We start from the raw sequence: 17,410 nt of genomic DNA, 5'->3' as shown, positions 1-17,410 counted from the left end.
ACTGCAGGGAGAAACGTGTTGGTGGAGATCTTTAATATTTTTCATGCCCACTAGACTGTGGATTTCACAATGTCAGGACCATTTTGGTCTCATTACCTTGGTATCTTCAGTCCTGGTCCCAACACATTTTTTGACTAAAGAATGAACAGGTGCCCCCTCCTTGGTCTTCCCTGATGCTCTGCAAAGGTTCCCCATAGTTCTTACCTGGCCTCTCTCCTCAGGGGTGGGGTCAGGTGCTGTGTGGAAGACAGGCCACTACAGCACGACTGAAACCTTAGACTCTGGGGGACTCTGTAGCTAGGATACAACTTCCCCCATACTATTGACTGGTCAAATAGCCTGTACCATTTAGAAGAACAGACATTTCAAAAGAAAACATCTATCAGGAAAATGATTAGAATACATGGATGAAAAATTCAAAATTAGCCTAATAAACTTATTACAAAAGATAAGGGAGAATATTAGCAATATGAAACATGAAAATATAAAAAAGAACAAGCAGAAATATAAGATAGAGAAAAATATAATTATTCCAGTGATCTATGGCTTCATAACAAATTACCCCAAAACAGTGGCTTAAAGCAACAATCAACAAAAATATTTATTTGCTCACAAATCAGTAAGTTGAGTAAGCTCATCTCTATTCCACATGGCATCAGTTAGGACTGGAGGATTCACTTTCAAGATGATTCATGGGAATTCCCTTGCCGTTGAGTGGTTAAGACTCCTGCTTCCACTGCCAGGGACCTGGGTTCAGTCCCTGGTCCAGGAACTAAGATCTCACAAGCCGTGGGGCGTGACCAAAAAAAAAAAAGATGATTCATTTACATTACCAGCAAATTGTTATTGGCTAAGAGCTCAGTGGGGCTGTGGACCAGGGGCTGGGTCCTCTGCATGTGGACCTCTCCCTGGGCTGCTTGGCTTCCTCATAGTATAGTGGCTACAGTCCATGAGTAAGCATCCCAAGAAGCAGGACAGTTCTCTGGGCCTACGCCTGGAAATGGGCACAGCATCACTTCTGCCATATTTCACTGGTCAAGCAGTTACAAAGCCCAGATTCAAGGGGTGGGCAGACATGGAACCCATCTTTGGATGGGAGAAGCACATGGGACCATATATTAAAATTACCACAATAATTGAAACAACACAATAGGTGATCTAATACCATAAAGTTATAATCAAGAATGAATCAATAAATTGGAAAGACCAAGTTAAGGAATTCTCCCAAAAGAAGAAATAAAAAACAAAGAAAGAGAAAACAGAAAAGAGATATGGGAGGATAGAAAAACAAGTTCTAATATCTGCACAATAGGAATTCCAGAAAAAGAGTAAAATAAAAATGGAGAAAAAGTACAACATGAATGAACCTTGACAACATTATGCTAACTGTAGGAAGCCAGATACAAAGGTCACCTATTATATGATTCCATTTGTAAGAAATATCCAGGATAGGGAAATCCATAGAGACAGAAAGCAGATTGGTGGTTAGGGGGAAAGAGAAGGATGGGGAGCAACTGCTTAATGGGTAGAGGGTCTCCTTTTAGGGTGACTGAAATATTTTGGAACTAGATAGAAGTGGCGGTTGTTCAACATTGTGAATGTACTAAATGCCACTGAATTATTCACTTTAAAATGGTTAATTTTATGGTATGTGAATTTCACTTCAGTAAAAATAAATTGCTAGAACTATAGGGAGAAACTGATACACACACCATCACAGTGGAAGATTTCACCACAACTGTCATGCTTACAAATAGGTCAAAAAAATCACAAAAAAAACCAAGCAAGATATAAAAGATTTTAATAACATAATTAATGACGGTGACCTAATGGACATGTATATAGTTCTACATACAACAGTTGGAAAATTCCTTCTTTTGGTCAAGTATACTTGGAACATTTATAAAAATCGATTATTGGTTGTGAGGAATACCTCAACAGAACTTCTGCTTCCAATGACGACTGTGTAACAGCGGCCAAATATTCACACACCATAATAATATACAGTATATAGTTCACAAAATGAACACACCAGGTAACCAGCACCCAGATCAAGAAAGAGCACTTTACCAACAATCCTGAGGCCCTTCCTCATGCCCCCTTCCAGTCATTACCTCCCCTGAGGATACCCTTAAACAGACTTTTAACATCATAGATCAGTTTTGCTTGTTTTTGTACTTTATAGAAATGGAATAATATGATAGGTATTATTTTATATCTTGCTTCTTTCACTCAAGATTATTTTGTAAGATTCTCACAAGTTGTGGCGTGTGACTGTAATTTGTTCTTTTTCATTGCTCTGTACTCTTCCATGGAGTTAATATAGCACCATTGATTTCTCTATTGTTAGGTTATTTTCAATTTGAAATTATTAAAAATAGCTCTTCTATAAATATATTTGTTCATGTCTTTCAGTGCACATGTGTGCAGGCATTTCTGTTGGGTCTTTATTTTTAATTTAATTAATTAATTAATTTACTTATTTATTTATGCAGGCTATGCCAGATTATCGTTGCAGCATGCAGGCTCTTAGCTGTGGCATGCGAACTCAGTTGTGGCATGCATGTAGGATCCAGTTCCCCAACCAGGGATTGAACCTGGGCCCCCTGCATTGGGAGCGCAGAGTCTTACCCACTGAATCACCAGGGAAGTTCCTCTGCTGGGTCTTTAGGGAAAAAAAAATTTAAATCCTTGGGTATATGTGTATTTAACTTTAGTAAATAAAGTCAAACTCCTTTTCAATGCAGTTTTTATCAGTTTACACTGCCACCAGCAGGGTATGAGAGAATACCTGCTGCTCCACACCCTTACAAACGCTTGGTATTGTTCATCTGTTGAATTTTAGTTATCCTTTTTTGTGAGTTTTATTTTGCATGTCCTTAGGGACTAGTAAGGTTGACTACCTTTTCATTTTCTTTTTTTAGTATTTATTTATTTATTTGTCCACGCTGGGTCTCCTTTTTAACATCTTTTTTTCAATTTTATTTTATTTATTTTTATACGTAGGTTATTCGTTATCTATGTTATACATATTAGTGTATATATGTCAATCCCAATCTCCCAATTCATCCCACCACCACCATCCCCCCTGCCACTTTTCCCCCTTGGTGTCCATACGTTTGTTCTCTACATCTGTGTCTCTATTTCTGCCCTGCACACCGGATCATCTGTACCATTTTTCTAGCTTCCACATATATGTGTTAATATGTGATATTTGTTTTTCTCTTTCTGACTTACTTCACTCTGTATGACAGTCTCTAGATCCATCCATGACTCTACAAATGACCCAATTTCGTTCCTTTTTATGGCTGAGTAATATTCCATTGTATCTATGTACCACATCTTCTTTATCCATTCATCTGTTGATGGGCATTTAGGTTGCTTCCATGACCTGGCTATTGTAAATAGTGTTGTAATGAACATTGGGGTGCATGTGTCTTTTTTTTTTTTTCCTTTAACATCTTTATTGGAGTATAATTGCTTTACAATGGTGTGTTAGTTTCTGCTGTATAACAAAGTGAATCAGCTATATGTATACATATATCCCCATATCTCCTCCCTCTTGTGTCTCCCTCCCACCCTCCCTATCCCACCCCTCTAGGTGGTCACAAAGCACCGAGCTAATATCTCTGTGCTATGCAACTGCTTCCCACTAGCTAGCTATTTTACATTTGGTATTGTATATATGTCAATGCTACTCTCTTACTTCGTCCCAGCTTACCCTTCCCCCTCCCCGTGTCCTCAAGTCCATTCTCTATGTCTGCGTCTTTATTCCTGTCCTGCCCCTAGGTTCATCAGAACCATTTTTTTAGATTCCATATATATGTGTTAGCATATGGTATTTGTTTTTCTCTTGCTGACTTACTTCACTCTGTATGACAGACTCTAGGTCCATCCACCTCATTACAAATAACTCAATTTCGTTCCTTTTTATGGCTGAGTAATATTCCATTGTATATATGCGCCACATCTTTAGCCATTCATCTGTCGATGGACACTTAGGTTGCTTCTATGTCCTGGCTATGGTAAATAGTGTTGCAATGAACACTGGGGTGAATGTGTCTTTTTGAATTATGGTTTTCTCAGGGTATATGCCCAGTAGTGGGATTGCTGGGTCATATGGTAGTTCTATTTTTAGTTTTTTAAGGAACCTCCATACTGTTCTCCATAGTGACTGTATCAATTTACATTCCCACCAACAGTGCAAGAGGGTTCCCTTTTCTCCACACCCTCTCCAGCATTTGTTGTTTGTAGATTTTCTGATGATGCCCATTCTGACTGGTGTGAGGTGATACCTCATTGTAGTTTTGATTTGCATTTCTCTAATAATTAGTGATGTTGAGCAGCTTTTCATGTGCTTCTTGGCCATCTGTATGTCTTGGAGAAATGTCTATTTAGGTCTTCTGCCCATTTTTTGATTGGCGTGTTTGTTTCTTTAATATTGAGCTGCATGAGCTGTTTATATATTTTAGAGATTAATCCTTTGTCCATTGATTCGTTTGCAAATATTTTCTCCCATTCTGAGGGTTGTCTTTTCATCTTGTTTATAGTTTCCTTTGCTGTGCAAAAGCTTTGAAGTTTCATTAGGTCCCATTTGTTTATTTTTGTTTTTGTTTCCATTGCTCAAGGAAGTGGTTCAAAAAAGATCTTGCTGTGATTTATGTCAAAGAGTGTTTTTCCTGTGTTTTCCTCTAAGAGTTTTATAGTGCCCGGTCTCACATTTAGGTCTTTAATCCATTTTGAGTTTATTTTTGTGTATGGTGTTAGTGTTCATAATTTCATTCTTTTACATGTAGCTGTCCAGTTTTCCCAGCATCACTTATTGAAGAGCGTGCTGGGTCTTAGTTGCGGCACTCGCGATCTTCATTGCTGGTGCAGGATCTTCGTTGAGGCATGTGTAATCTTTTAAGCTGTGGCAAGTGAACTCTTAGTTGCAGCATGTGCGATCTAGTTCCCTGACCAGGAATCAAAGCCGGGCCCCCTGCATTGGGAGCGCTGAGTCTTAGCCACTGGACCACCAGGGAAGTCCCTTTCTAAGAGTTTTGTACTTTTATCTTTTGCATTTGGATCAATAACATATTCAAATAATTTTATTTTGTATGTTTTATTCTATATGGTGTGAACTAGGGGTAAATATTCTTTTTTTTTTTCACAAATGGATATCCAGTTTTTCCAGTTTGTCCTTATGGGTTCATTCAGCTTCTCCTCCACCTCACATCCAGCTCTCCTTTTTAACTCTGGCCCAGCTTACCTGTACAGATTTAATACCCAACACCAGATCAAGCAGCCTTTTCCATTGTCTCCTATATGTGCATAAAGTCTAATCCCTATAATAAATCTCTTATTTTATATCATTCACTGTGGATCTACTTATCTGATCAAATATTTACTGATATGATGCTCTTAAAGTGGGAAAACTCACTCTATTTGATGTCAAGACTTGTTTTAAAGTTGCCGAGATGGGACTTCCCTGGTGGCTCAGTGGTTAAGAATCTGCCTACCAATGCAGGGGACACTGAGCTCCGGTCTGGGAAGATCCCACATGCTGCGGAGCAGCTAAGCCCGTGCGCTACAACTACTGAGCCTGCGCTCTACAGCCCGCGAGCCACAACTACTGAGTCCGTGTGCCACAACTACTGAAGCCCACGCGCCTAGAGCCCATGCTCTGCGACAAGAGAAGCCACCGCAATGAGAAGCCTGCGCACCGCAACGAAGAGTAGCCCCCGCTCGCCGCAACTAGAGAAAGCCCGCGTGCAGCAACGAAGACCCAACGCAGCCAAAAATAAATTAATTAGAAAAAATAAAGTTGCCATGATTAAAACTTTATAGTATTGATAATACAATAAACAAATAGCCCAAATAAATGGAACAGAATTCAAAGACAGACCCACATATATACGGACACAATTTATGTCATACGTGGCACTGTATGTAATTTCGAGTTCCCATGGAAGGAACTTCGATCTGGCTCTGGCCCACCCTTGTGGATTGGGAGAGGAAAGTGGTCCGAGATGGAAGGCCTGTAGTAGGCTGAGCAGATGGCACTATGTTCCTTTATTTTTTTCTTTCCAAGACCTGATTTCTCCACCTCCATTGAAAAATCAGTTTAAGAAAAAAAAGAGGACCCTACCTGAAAAATCTAAAAGCTTTTCACGCTTCCTCTCTTGATACTTCCAAACAAGTTAGTTTATGCTACAAAAGGTATCACCCTTTAAAAACAAACAAACAAAAACAAAAAAAATTTTTAAACCTTTCAGAGAGAGATTGGGAACTACCACTGTCACACTCCATGATGGGATCAACTCTGCTCTTGATTCCTTAGTGCTCTTCTGTGGGCTCAGGCTTTTAGAATAATAAGGTAAGATGCCTCTGCCTTTCCTGAGAAAGACAAAGCTGGAGGCTAATGGGAACCACCCATCTTGAGCAGCTGGGGCTAGAACATAAGACGGCTCACCAACCAAGAGCCCACCAGACCCAACCCCCCTGCCTGTGAAGAAGGAAGGACGTTCACACCTGGCTCTGTACCCAAAATATTTATTCTCAGCATACCTATGTTTGTGCCTGGACCACTAGGAGGGGAACTTTGTGAGACTTTGACACAGTGACCCCTGGAGGACTGGCCAGGTCACTAGAGCCATAGGATGAGGATTGAGAAGGTGGCAGCAGCCATGAGCCCCAGGACGAGGTGTGGGGAGGCTTTTGAGGGCCTCTGGAGGGCCTGATTGGTTGGCCACTTGTTTCCCACCCGGTGTGTGGCCAGGTGTTCATTCTGAGGCTGAGTCAGGTGGGAGTGGCACGACCTGCCCACCTGCCTGTTTGGAAATTCATCCTCCGCAGGGCTCTGGCCACTGTTTTCCTCTCTCACCTGGGGATGAAAGCAGTCAGCAGTCAGTGGCTTCCCCAGCACCACCCCCCCATGCCCGCCACCTGCTGAAACACTGAACCATCTTTTTGCCCAGCCCAGCATACCTGTTCCACGTGTCTGAAGACCCGCAGCAGGTTTCCACGAAGGACACCCTGCAGCTCTTCCTCCCTCCAGCCACGCCTCAGCAACTCCTCTATCAGTACCGGGTATGTGGACACGTCCTCCAGCCCCTGTGGGAACCTGTGTGGCCACCAGCTGGCTAACTGTGGACCCGATCCTGGCCTAGGGCCCACTGTCACACCAGCCCTAGCTACATGCGGGAAATGAAGGTCCGTGTTCTTCAGGATACTGAATGGAACTTTGGAAGCTCCTTGAAGACTGGGCTTCTGCAGCATTTACCTGCCGAGCAGATGCTCAGTCCACAGCACATCTACTGGGCTGGGAGTGGAGCATGTGCTGGGCAGATGGGGTCTCCTGTGAGGGGGTGGGTACTTAACAACTGTGATGGCTTGGAGTGGGAATGGGTCCACTGGGCCACAGGAAGGACAGGGCAAGTCCAGGAAACAGGTCCTGGGAGTGGGGAGATGTCAGGTGGGCTGGAAGACCAGAGTCTGTGGTGGAAGCCTGAAGGATGGGAGGACCATGGGATAAGGAACTAAGACTAAAGGACTCCCCACTGAACCCCGACCCAAGACAAACCCCAGGGGAAACACTCACCGGCCAGACCCATCATAGTTTCCGCTAATCCCGATGAACTCAGATCCAGTGATGGCTCTGATGTGGTCAAAGTGATCTAGGGGGTGAGGGTTGTGGTGGGCAGCATGAGGCTAGAGTTAGATCCTGGGACCAGCCCTGGTCTGGGGGAACTCAGCGTGGCCAATTCCCCTGCCCACAGCACTCCAGGACATAACAGCTGACTCCACAGAGCTCCCAGCCCATTGTGAGTTCTGAAGTGGTTATAGGCTAGACACTGGACCCAGAGTGAACCTCAGGGCCACCAACCCCTTTGGATCTTTTCCTGCCCAGGAGCCACCATGCCTCTGGGTTCCTTGAGAGCCTGGTTGCGGGGCTCTGCCTGTCCTTTCCAGAGATGTGGGAGCAAACGTGAGACTCAGAGGCAGAGGCAATTGCCTCCCCAAAACCCAACAGCACTGGTTGTATCCCTAGATCTGGGTTCAGGGCAGTGAAGAGCTGTGTCTGCTCCCCTGAGCTGTTGGGAGGCCTGCCCAGGGCCCAGCAGGTACGCCAGACGCCTAGAGCTGTCCTGAGGGCCCTAGCGGCCACAGGCCAAGCTACAACTGCACAAGGAGTCGAAGCGGGGCTCACCTGCCACAGTGGACACGTTAGCAAACAGGTTACACGGCAGCACCCCCGTGGACAGCGACACCATCACAATGCCACCATTTTTCTTCTACATGGATAAACAAGTGGACACTCAGCTTGGCACTTCCGGCCTGATGGTCTGCCACCTATGCCCTGGGGGGCCTGATAGGGTAAGTGCTCACTCCTTGCCTGAGGGGTTGGGTAAGGCTTCACTTCTCTTGGCCCCTGGGTGGAACAGATTTGGCCTTGAGTTTCAGAGATTGGGGAGGGTTAACCAGCCTTGGGTCCAAGGGTGAGTGAGGCCTGGGCTGGTAGCTTTGTTCAGGGTCAAGGGTCTTTGGATAGGGACTTCCCTAGTGGTGCAGTGGTTAAGACTCCTCACTCCCAATGCAGGGGGCCCAGGTTCGATCCCTGGTCAGGGAACTAGATCCCACATGCATGCCGCAACTAAGAGTTCTCATGCTGCAACTAAGGAACCCGCCTGCCTCAACAAAGACCCAGAGCAACCAAATAAGTGAATAAATAAATAAATATTTTTAAAAAAAAGGATCTTTGGATGAAGCATGCCTAGTCCCAGGTTTGAGGGCTGGGGTGGCTGCTCACCAGAAGTTGCAGGATGTCATCGGGAACATTCAGCATATTGTTGCACACAGCCTTGGCAGCTGAGTGGGAGAAGATCACAGGGGCCCTTGACACCTTCAGGGCTTGCCGCGCCAAGGTGTCTGACCCGTAGGACAAGTCCACCATCATGCCCAGGCGGTTCATTTCCCCTATCACCTTCTGCAGGGACAGGTGGTTTTTTTTTTTTTTGCAGGGGGGTGGGTCGGGAGGGACGCACGTGTATGCACATATCTGTAGGGAACGTGTGGGGTAGGATATGGAAAAGGAGTCCTTACCTCTCCAAAGCTTGTCAACCCACTGATGTTGGTGTAGAAGTGTTGAAACTTGGTGGAACTCTCTGCCCTGAAGGACAGCCAGAGGAAGGCAATCTAGCAGGCCCTACCTTGGCCAACAGAGCCTGGACTTCCAGGCTCTCTGTCCATCCATCCCACCTCAGAACAGGGTGAGGATCTGGACCAGCTGCTTTCTGGGAGTGTGAGGGACCTGCTGAGACCCCACAGCCTCCCTCTGTGGACCCCTCTGTCCTCACCTGTCTGGCAGTTTCCCCACCGTGTGTCTACCGTTCCACCCTGGCCAGGCACTGCTCACCAGGGCGTGTTGCAGGTGAAGGTGAGTGTCAGGTAGCGTACTCCCAGCAGATAGAAACTGCGCAGCACAGAGAGGCTGCTGTCTAGTGAGTGACCACCCTCCACACCAATAAGGCAAGCCAGCTTTTGAGTGCTGTTCAGTCCTAGAAGAGGGCAGAGAATCAAGCGGTCAGAGCCCAGGGCCAGAACCACCAGAGTGAGGCCCTGACTATCCTCCCATTCCCCAGCCCACCTCTAGCTGAGGTCACAAGCTCCAGTTCAGAGTAGGAGGCACACACGCGACGAATGAGGTCAATCTGCTCCAGCGTGAGGCGCACAGCATCCTGGTCCTGGGTGTGGCATGGTGCGTAGGCTGACCAGAACTGGGGGTTGGCCCAGGGGTCCAGAATGAGATCAGGGTGGACTCCAAGGACCCTTGGCCTGCTACTCCTCCTCGGCCCCCAAGGTAATCATCTGGGTCAGTGGCCCTGAGTGCGGCACTGCATGACCCCGTGGTACCTTGAGGACTATTCAGCTTGCTGCCAGCAGCCAAACCGGCAGCACCCGTCCTCACCCGCCATTTGTCCGTGTGCTATGTGAATGCCCCAAAGGCAATCCACCATATCCTTTGTGGTTTCAGAGCCCCCACGCTCGCCAGGGATTTTCTGATCACTTTCTTTGAGTCTCCACAGAACCTGGGCACCCATGCCTCTGGCCTGCTTTAACCTCCAACACCCCTGCACTCTCCAGCAGCCCCATGATGGCAGACTGCGTGTCCTCTGATAGTCAGAGGCCTGTCTACCCAGGTTCCTGTAGCCCCCACGTTCCCCAGCGGCCGTTAAGTGTGTCCCTCTGGTACCTGGGCACCCACGAGGCCATCCCTGAGCTTGTCCAGGCTGGTTTGGCCAAGGCTGAAATTGCGCAGGTTGCCCTCCTTTAGCTCGTTCCGGAAATGCTGTTTCAGGAACAGGGGCAGGTGGTTCTTGCTGGGGGGGTCAAGACAAAGTAAGAGTAGGGGGCGTGGCATCCAGGTCCTGGGCCTGTTCTGTCCCAGCCCACCTCCTCCCTCACACAGACAGTAGTCCTGAGGAGGAGTTCTTAGGTAGGGCGTTCCACCGGCAACGGGGTAATGGGGACGAAGGCGCCAGGGGTGATGGAGGAGAAAGGGGTGGTGTGAGGGAGCCTCCTACTAGCCCTTCCTCTCCCGCCCAGGGGCGGGTTCAGCCCCCACCAGCCGGCACGCAGCACCGACGCACCCATCCACGAGCCGGAAGTCCCGCATCAGGGCCCTCGCACGCTCATGCAGACTCGAGGCTCTCAGGGAGCCCGGCGCTGTTGGGGCGCTGGAGGTGTCCGGCCTGGTCGAGGCGCTGGGGGTTCCCTGCGTGGTCTGAGCGCGGGTTACCGGCCACAGCAGCAGCCACAGCAGGAGCAGCAGACGCAGAAGAGGCCGCCGGGTGAGTGCGCGGGGAGCCTCGAGGCCTACGGGCAGCATGCTGCACAGGGCCGAGCAGGCGGGCAGAGGCGGGTCTCGAGAGCCTGAGAGGGGCGAGCGAGAGTCAGAGGGCGACGTTGGGGTCCCAACCATCGATGTAGGTGACCCAGCGGCGCGGCCTCGTGTGACGCGCGGCTGGAGTCAGGACGCTCGACAGACGGGCGGGGACCCACAATGCCGCCTCACAGCGTGGTCGCCAGGGGGCGATAGGATCTTCCGCCCCGACCAGAACGGCGCACTAATGGGCCAGGCTGGCTTCTGTTGCGAGCGCCCGCTAGCTATGCATCGCGGGCTCCCTCCGACCCTGCTCCTGGCCCTCCAGCCACCCCTCCCGAGCTGTGTGTACCTACTGACTCGGGGAGGAGGCCCGTGGGGGAACTGGGAGGGGTCCAGGAATCTTCCTAATTTCACCTCTAGCCAGGCAGGTCGCAGGTCCATGTGGGGTTTTATTTGCAGGGATATTCCCGCCCTCCAACGGGTTAAATATTCCATGAAATTCTAGGAAGAATTAGAATTCAGAAGAGTGAATTCGATCTGTATGTTTTGACGGACAGAAAAGTGATTCCCTATATATTTTTAATAAAAGTGAAATATAAGAATAATACTTATGGGAGACCATTTTGTTTTAGTATCTCGTGTTAAAATTTACTTCTGTGCATGTGTTGTTACACACACACACACACACACACACACACACACACACACACACACACACACACACACACACACACACACACACACACACACACACACACACACACACACCCCCCCCCCCCCCCCAGAGGAATATACATACTAAACATTAGTTAATGGTCGCCATCTTGGGAAGGTGGTTACCTACTCCCTGGTCAATTTATGTCTCTCTTTTTTTTTTTTTTTTGCGGTACGCGGGCCTCTCACCGCTGCGGCCTCTCCCTTTTCAGAGCACAGGCTCCGGACGCGCAGGCTCAGCGGCCATGGCTCACGGGCCCAGCCGCTCCGCGGCATGTGGGATCTTCCCGGACCGGAGCACGAACCCGTGTCCCCTGCACTGGCAGGCAGACTCTCAACCACTGCGCCACCAGGGAGGCCTCTGTCTCATTTTTTTTTGTATATGGTCATCCTGGCTGAGGGAAGTCGGAGGCAGTGCTGGTGAAGGCTGGCCGTGGTGGTAAGAGGTTCATGAAGGCACCAGAACAGTAGCTGAGCCTTGAAAGGATGGGGCTTGGATACTGCAGGGGAGTGGAGAGGGCATCTGGATTGGCCAGTAGCCTAGGCAAAGGTCTGATTTGAGCAGGATGAGTGTGCTGTGGGGGAAGAGCTGGAAGGGTCTCCAAGGCACAGAGTAGGGGGACAGGGTCCAGTTAGGGCCCTTGGTACTAAGAGCATGAGAGGCTTAGTCTCCTAAGGATAGACAGCACTCCTCCTTCAGGACAAGGTGGTTTCCCGGCTGGCCAGTGGCCTGGACAGTATAATTCGTTGTTTTCTGCAGAAAAAGCTATGGTTTAGGGGGAACTGATCTCAAAACTGCAGTTGGGTGGCATCTGAGCCTCCTGGGCCTGCATCAGGTCCTGCCAGGCTGAGAGGGGTCAACAACACAGGCTGAAATCTAGTCTGAGTTGTCCCCCCACTTTTGCATTTGTGTGTGTCTCCTCTCTCTTGGACTCCCTGACAAGCTGGCCTCCCCTCTCAGCGCCAGAGGGACCTTGGCCTCTGGTGACCACTGCCTCCTGTCTATCACTGCCCCCTGCCTCTTTCTCATGCCTCAGGGGTAAGGACAAAGTCTGACCTGGTTGCCTCCAGCTTGCCTTCCTCAGCTCAGGAAGGACAAAGGGGGGTGGAGGTGTTTATATTCTGGTGACTCATACATCTGAGCTGACCTGCCACGGAGGTCTTCATTTAAGTGACATTAAACAACCTAATGCATGATGACTTTGCTGATAGTTTCTCAAAAGTGCAGAAGCTTTTCGTATACATTTGTTTCCTATATTAGTCTTAGGTAAAAGGAGAGGGCATAATGTTTACAGTTAATTTTAAAATGTTATCAAATTAATGCATACGCAGTTTCAAATGTCTGGTTGACTAAGTAAATAAATCAAAGTTACAGTCCTCCTGACAATCATTAGAAAAGTTGGGAAAAATATGAAAAGGATCTTCTTGAAGGCATCAGGGAGTTAACAAGATACTGAAAAATTACTTGTGAAGGATCCAGGGAGGGTGGAAACTCAGAGGTGGGCCAGGTCTTTGGGCTGTTTCTTCCACTAGGGACTTTGTGGGGCTAAGGAAATAGAGATTAGTATCCAGGGTCCCCCAAAAGTAAGGAAGAACCCTGAGGAGTTAGAACACAAGACAGCACACCCTAGGGGAAAGAGTGAATCAGGCCTCAGCAATCCTGGGTATCAAACAATTGTCTCTCAACTGCAGATCCAGCCTTATGTTATTCTCTGCTCTGTGAGGCTGGGGCTTGAACTCTTGAAACCACATTTCCTAGCCACCCAGCTGGCTTCCTATTACATTCTGCCAGTAGGAGTTACCAGAGAAAGGGAGATGGAAAGACAGGAGAGGAAAACAGGAATGTCTCCCTCATTTTTTGTGTTTATGTCAGTGCGGCTCCAAGCAGTGGCAGTTGGCTGCGAGCTCCAACTTCTTCGGGCCATCGTTGAGCAGCCCTGTCATGCCCATTCAGAACACCTGTACCGACTGAGCAGAGCCTTAGATACCCTAGAGGTCTGAGCGCCAGCAACACAGGGCCCTTCTATAAGCTTCTATCTTCTAGTAACCTCCACCTCTTCCCATTTCCCCCTAATTGGACTCTGAGCTGGATCAGCTCAGCTTGGAAGGCTCTGAAATGGGATTAAGGTGATCTCGGAGTGCTGCTCAATCCATCCAAAAGAAGTTAAGCAAGGAGAGAACAGGTGAAACAAATAGAAAGCACTATTAGAACTTTCTGAGTAACAGTTCAGAGACCAACCAACTTGGTCCCTGAGGCAAGAGGAAAAATGTGTACTTCTATACACATTATAAATGTATTTTTTAATGGTTAGTTTTTCCAGGATATTAAAATAGTTGAAAAAAATGGAAGAACTTAAAAGTAGGTGTATTAAAACGCACAACACTATTTTATGTTTCCATATTTTACTTACACTCAAACCAGAATTATAATTTTATTTCCCTGGCTTTAATGGAAGCAAACTCATGAATAATATTTTCAAAACCTGCTTCTTCGCTTAGTTCATTTTCTATTGATAGATTGAATGTTTGACAATTTCTCTTGACCAAGTGGCATTCTTCAGTAATTTTTTTTTTTTTTTGCCTTACGCCGGCTTCTCACTGTTGTGGCCTCTCCCGTTGCGGAGCACAGGCTCCGGACATGCAGGCTCAGCGGCCGTGGCTCACGGGCCCAACCTCTCCGCGGCACGTGGGATCCTCCCGGACCAGGGCATGAACCCGTGTCCCCTGCATCGGCAGGCGGACTCTCAACCACTGCGCCACCAGGGAAGCCCTATGACAGCTTTTAAGATAATCTTTGGGGGAATTCCCTGGTGGTCCAGTGGTTAGGACTCCGCATTCTCCTTACTGAAGGCAAGGGTTCAGTTCCTGGTCGGGAAACTAAAATCCCACAAACCGCACCGCATGGCAAAAAAAAAAAAAACCCAAAACCAAAAAACAACCTTTGGTCTTTGGCTCCTTGAAGTTTGATTTTTTTTTCTGTTAAGTTTGATTTTGAAATGCATTTGGTGGTATTATGAATAGTGCTGCTATAAATATTATTTCATATACCTTTTTAGGGAACTGGGGAACATATGTATGCATTCCTCTTGGATATATAGCTGGGATGAAATTGCTCAGCCAATGGGATATGTGTAGATTGTTAGCATTAACTATTATCTTTTATTAGTCATTATCTTTTTATCATGTTATTTATTATTATTACCTCTCATTATACTTTAAATGAACTTATTTATTTTATTTTATTTATTTATTTTTGACTGCGTTGGGTCTTCATTGCTGCGCGTGGGCTTTCTCTAGCTGCGGCGAGCAGGGGCCACTCCCGCAGCAGTGCGCGGGCTTCTCAGTGCGGCGGCCTCTCCCGTTGCAGAGCACGGGCTCTAGGTACGCGGGGCTCAGTAGTTGTGGCATGATGGCTCTAGAGTGCAGGCTCAGTAGTTGTGGCATGCTGGCTCTAGAGTTCAGGCTCAGTAGTTGTGGCGCACGGGCTTAGTTGCTCCGCGGCATGTTGGATCTTCCCGGACCAGGGCTCGAACCTGTGGCCCCTGCATTGGCAGGTGGATTCTTAACCACTGTGCCCCCAGGGAAGCCCTACCTCTCATTATTAACTCAGTGTATTAACTCAATTTTGGCTATAATTAGTGCAGTTGCTATTATCATTAATGAACTGGGGGAAGATGGGGTGGTTGTCTAAGTAGCCTGAACCGATTAGAGAGGAAGTCCCTGAGGAACAGGGGAGGAGGTGTGCCCACATCCAGAGCAGTCTAGCCATTGGAGGTCCATGGCCCATTAAGTAGCCTGAGATTCTGGGCTCTGTCCAAATAGGTACAAAGATCATTTGTGATCTAGGCATGTTCTCTTCTTGGGCATCTGAACCACCATTCCCTGAAAGATCCCCAGGTGGTACTCAGTGGGTCAGGATCTGGATTGAGGTGAGCTACACAGAGGGAACCGAGCCACCCACTGTCTTCTTCCAGTGCTGAGCCAAGCCACCTGTGTTTCCTCAGGCCACTGCCAACAGGTCTTCCTTGAGTATCCGGTGTCTAAACTGCAGGGTCCCCCACCAAACCCCAGTATTGGGAGCCTGCACCACAGACCCCACCATGGAGAAGGACACTCACGCTGATTCCATTTCTAAAGCATTTATTTTCACGAAATGTTTGTGCTCGCATGCAAGGAAACTTTGTGGGGTATCTGTGGCTGCCAAAGTGACATCTGGCAGGATTAACTGGATCACCAGAGCCAAATAATGAGGACTGGGAAGGCGGCAATAACTGTGGGGCCTGGGCCCATGTGGGGGCAAGATTTTGAGAATGACCACTTAGGTGACAAAATGGGATTCCCTTGAACCTCAGCTCTGGTTAGTTTCTGGTCTGGAGCCAGATCCTCTCTCTGATGCAGACGTGGGAGGACGGAGCGGCAAGAGCTGCCCAGCTGCTCATCTGGGAACTCATCCTCCAAGGGACTCTGTCCCTCGTTGTCCTCCTGTACCTGGAGGCGGCAGTCAGCGGGCAGCAGCTCTCACAGCACCCCCGCATACACCTGCTCAGACCACCTGCTCAGAGCTACTCTTTTGCACAGCCCAGCATACCTGTTCCACCTGTCTGAAGACCCGCCGCACGTTTCCTCGAAGCACACCCCAGAGCTCTTCCTCACTCCAGCCATGCCCCAGCAACTCCTCTATCAGTACCGGGTATATGGACACGTCCTCCAGCCCCTGTGGGAACCTGTGTGGCCACCAGCCAGCCAGCTGTTGGGCCTCAGACCTGTTCCCTAGTCCTGAGTCAGAACCGAAGCCCTATGTGTCCAGGGTCCACTGAACCGCAGCCCTGGTCAGATGTGGAAAATGGAGACTTGGAGAGAGTAAATGATTCACTCCTGCTCTTCATCCTTCAGAGGAAGGCCCCCAAAAGCACCTCGACTATTCACCAAAAGTCATCGAATTGTACTGTTAAGATCTATGCCTTTCACTGAATGCAATTTTTGCCTCCATTTATAAAGAGAAGAAAAGCTTTTTAAGAACTGGGTTGACCCCCCTGCATGCACAGGCCCAACTGCAGGCAGAGAAGATGGTTAGCCCAGCCCAGACCTTGCTAAGAGTCTGCTCAGAGGCCGTGGGTCTGCTGGCACTGGATGGGCGCAGATGCTGGGCAGATGAGCTCTCTGTGGTGTTTGAAACAAATATGATGACCTAGAGTAGGGCCAAAAAGACAGAAGAGCCCAGGAAGCAGACCCTGGGGGAAGGGAGATACCAGTCGGGCCAGCACACCTGAGGCTATGGTCAAGGCCATGAGGACCACAGTGTGGTGGGCACGGTGGCTGTGAAAGCCCCACTGCTGCCCAGCCAGCCCGAGACAAGCCACGGGGAAGCACTCACTGGCCAGCCCCGTCATAATCTCTGCCAATCCCGATGAACTTGCATCCAATGACTGCCCTGATGTGGTCGAAGTGATCTGAAGAATGGAAAGTCAGCAGTGTGGGGCTTCCAGGGCAGGGGTGGGGGTGATGACTGGCCTCTGCTGATTCCCCTTTTTGCAGCCTGTAGGCCAAACAGGCCAGTTCCTTCATGGCCTGGCACCGAGAGTACCAACTAGAGGGCCCTGAGGTTTGATCTGAAGTGATCCCAGCTGGCTCTAGACTGGACTTCAGATTTGGAGTGGACCCCAGAGCCCCCTGTTTGGGCCATTTCCCACCCAAGATTCACCCTGCCTCCCAGTCTCCTTGAGAACCTGTGGGGGCTCCTTTCCCCGGGTGTGGAGGATGAGAGAGGAACAAGAGTACAACCGATGAAGACCCCAGAGACCTAAGGAGCTGTCCAGTCCCTTGGCCAGA

At 48.4% G+C, this 17,410-nt stretch overlaps 2 protein-coding genes across 4 annotated transcripts in view; one reads left to right on the top strand and one right to left on the bottom strand.

Moving 5' to 3' along the window:
- Positions 1-5,814: 5,814 nt before the first annotated feature.
- Positions 5,815-10,469, bottom strand: DPEP3 (dipeptidase 3). The gene is made up of 9 exons (XM_079906399.1): positions 10,235-10,469; positions 9,629-9,758; positions 9,398-9,539; positions 9,085-9,151; positions 8,792-8,968; positions 8,192-8,276; positions 7,583-7,658; positions 6,970-7,105; positions 5,815-6,865 (listed from the first exon to the last, which is right to left on the bottom strand). Exons 1-9 carry the CDS (start codon positions 10,400-10,402, stop codon positions 6,629-6,631), a joined length of 1,218 nt encoding a protein of 405 aa, XP_079762525.1. The 5' UTR covers positions 10,403-10,469; the 3' UTR covers positions 5,815-6,628.
- A 168-nt stretch (positions 10,470-10,637) lies between these two features.
- The window catches only part of DUS2 (dihydrouridine synthase 2), a 55,549-nt gene continuing 48,776 nt past the window's right edge, over positions 10,638-17,410 (top strand). Inside the window, exon 1 of one of the 3 annotated variants that reach the window (XM_079906392.1) lies at positions 10,638-10,832. In XM_079906392.1, coding sequence (XP_079762518.1) covers positions 10,676-10,832 — 157 coding nt within the window. In that variant the 5' untranslated portion in view covers positions 10,638-10,675. The remainder of the gene's footprint in view (positions 10,833-17,410) is intronic. The other 2 variants (XM_079906396.1, XM_079906394.1) reach the window with 2 other exon arrangements.

Source organism: Stenella coeruleoalba, assembly GCF_951394435.1.
Source record: "Stenella coeruleoalba genome assembly, chromosome: 20".
In the NCBI taxonomy this organism is placed as follows: domain Eukaryota; kingdom Metazoa; phylum Chordata; class Mammalia; order Artiodactyla; family Delphinidae; genus Stenella; species Stenella coeruleoalba.
The sequence above is the reverse complement of the archived record's forward strand: the minus strand, read 5'-3'. Positions and strand labels throughout refer to the sequence as shown.

Excerpts from the sequence above, each read along its gene's own strand:
- DPEP3 (XM_079906399.1), bottom strand. The coding sequence starts at position 10,402 with ATGCCACGCCCCCTACTCTTACTTTGTCTTGACCCCCCCAGCAAGAAC. Across the intron at positions 9,540-9,628 it reads GCTTGTGACCTCAGCTAGAG|GACTGAACAGCACTCAAAAG; the intron begins GTGGGCTGGGGA and ends GCCCTCTTCTAG. Across the intron at positions 8,277-8,791 it reads ATGACATCCTGCAACTTCTG|AAGAAAAATGGTGGCATTGT; the intron begins GTGAGCAGCCAC and ends TTATCCATGTAG.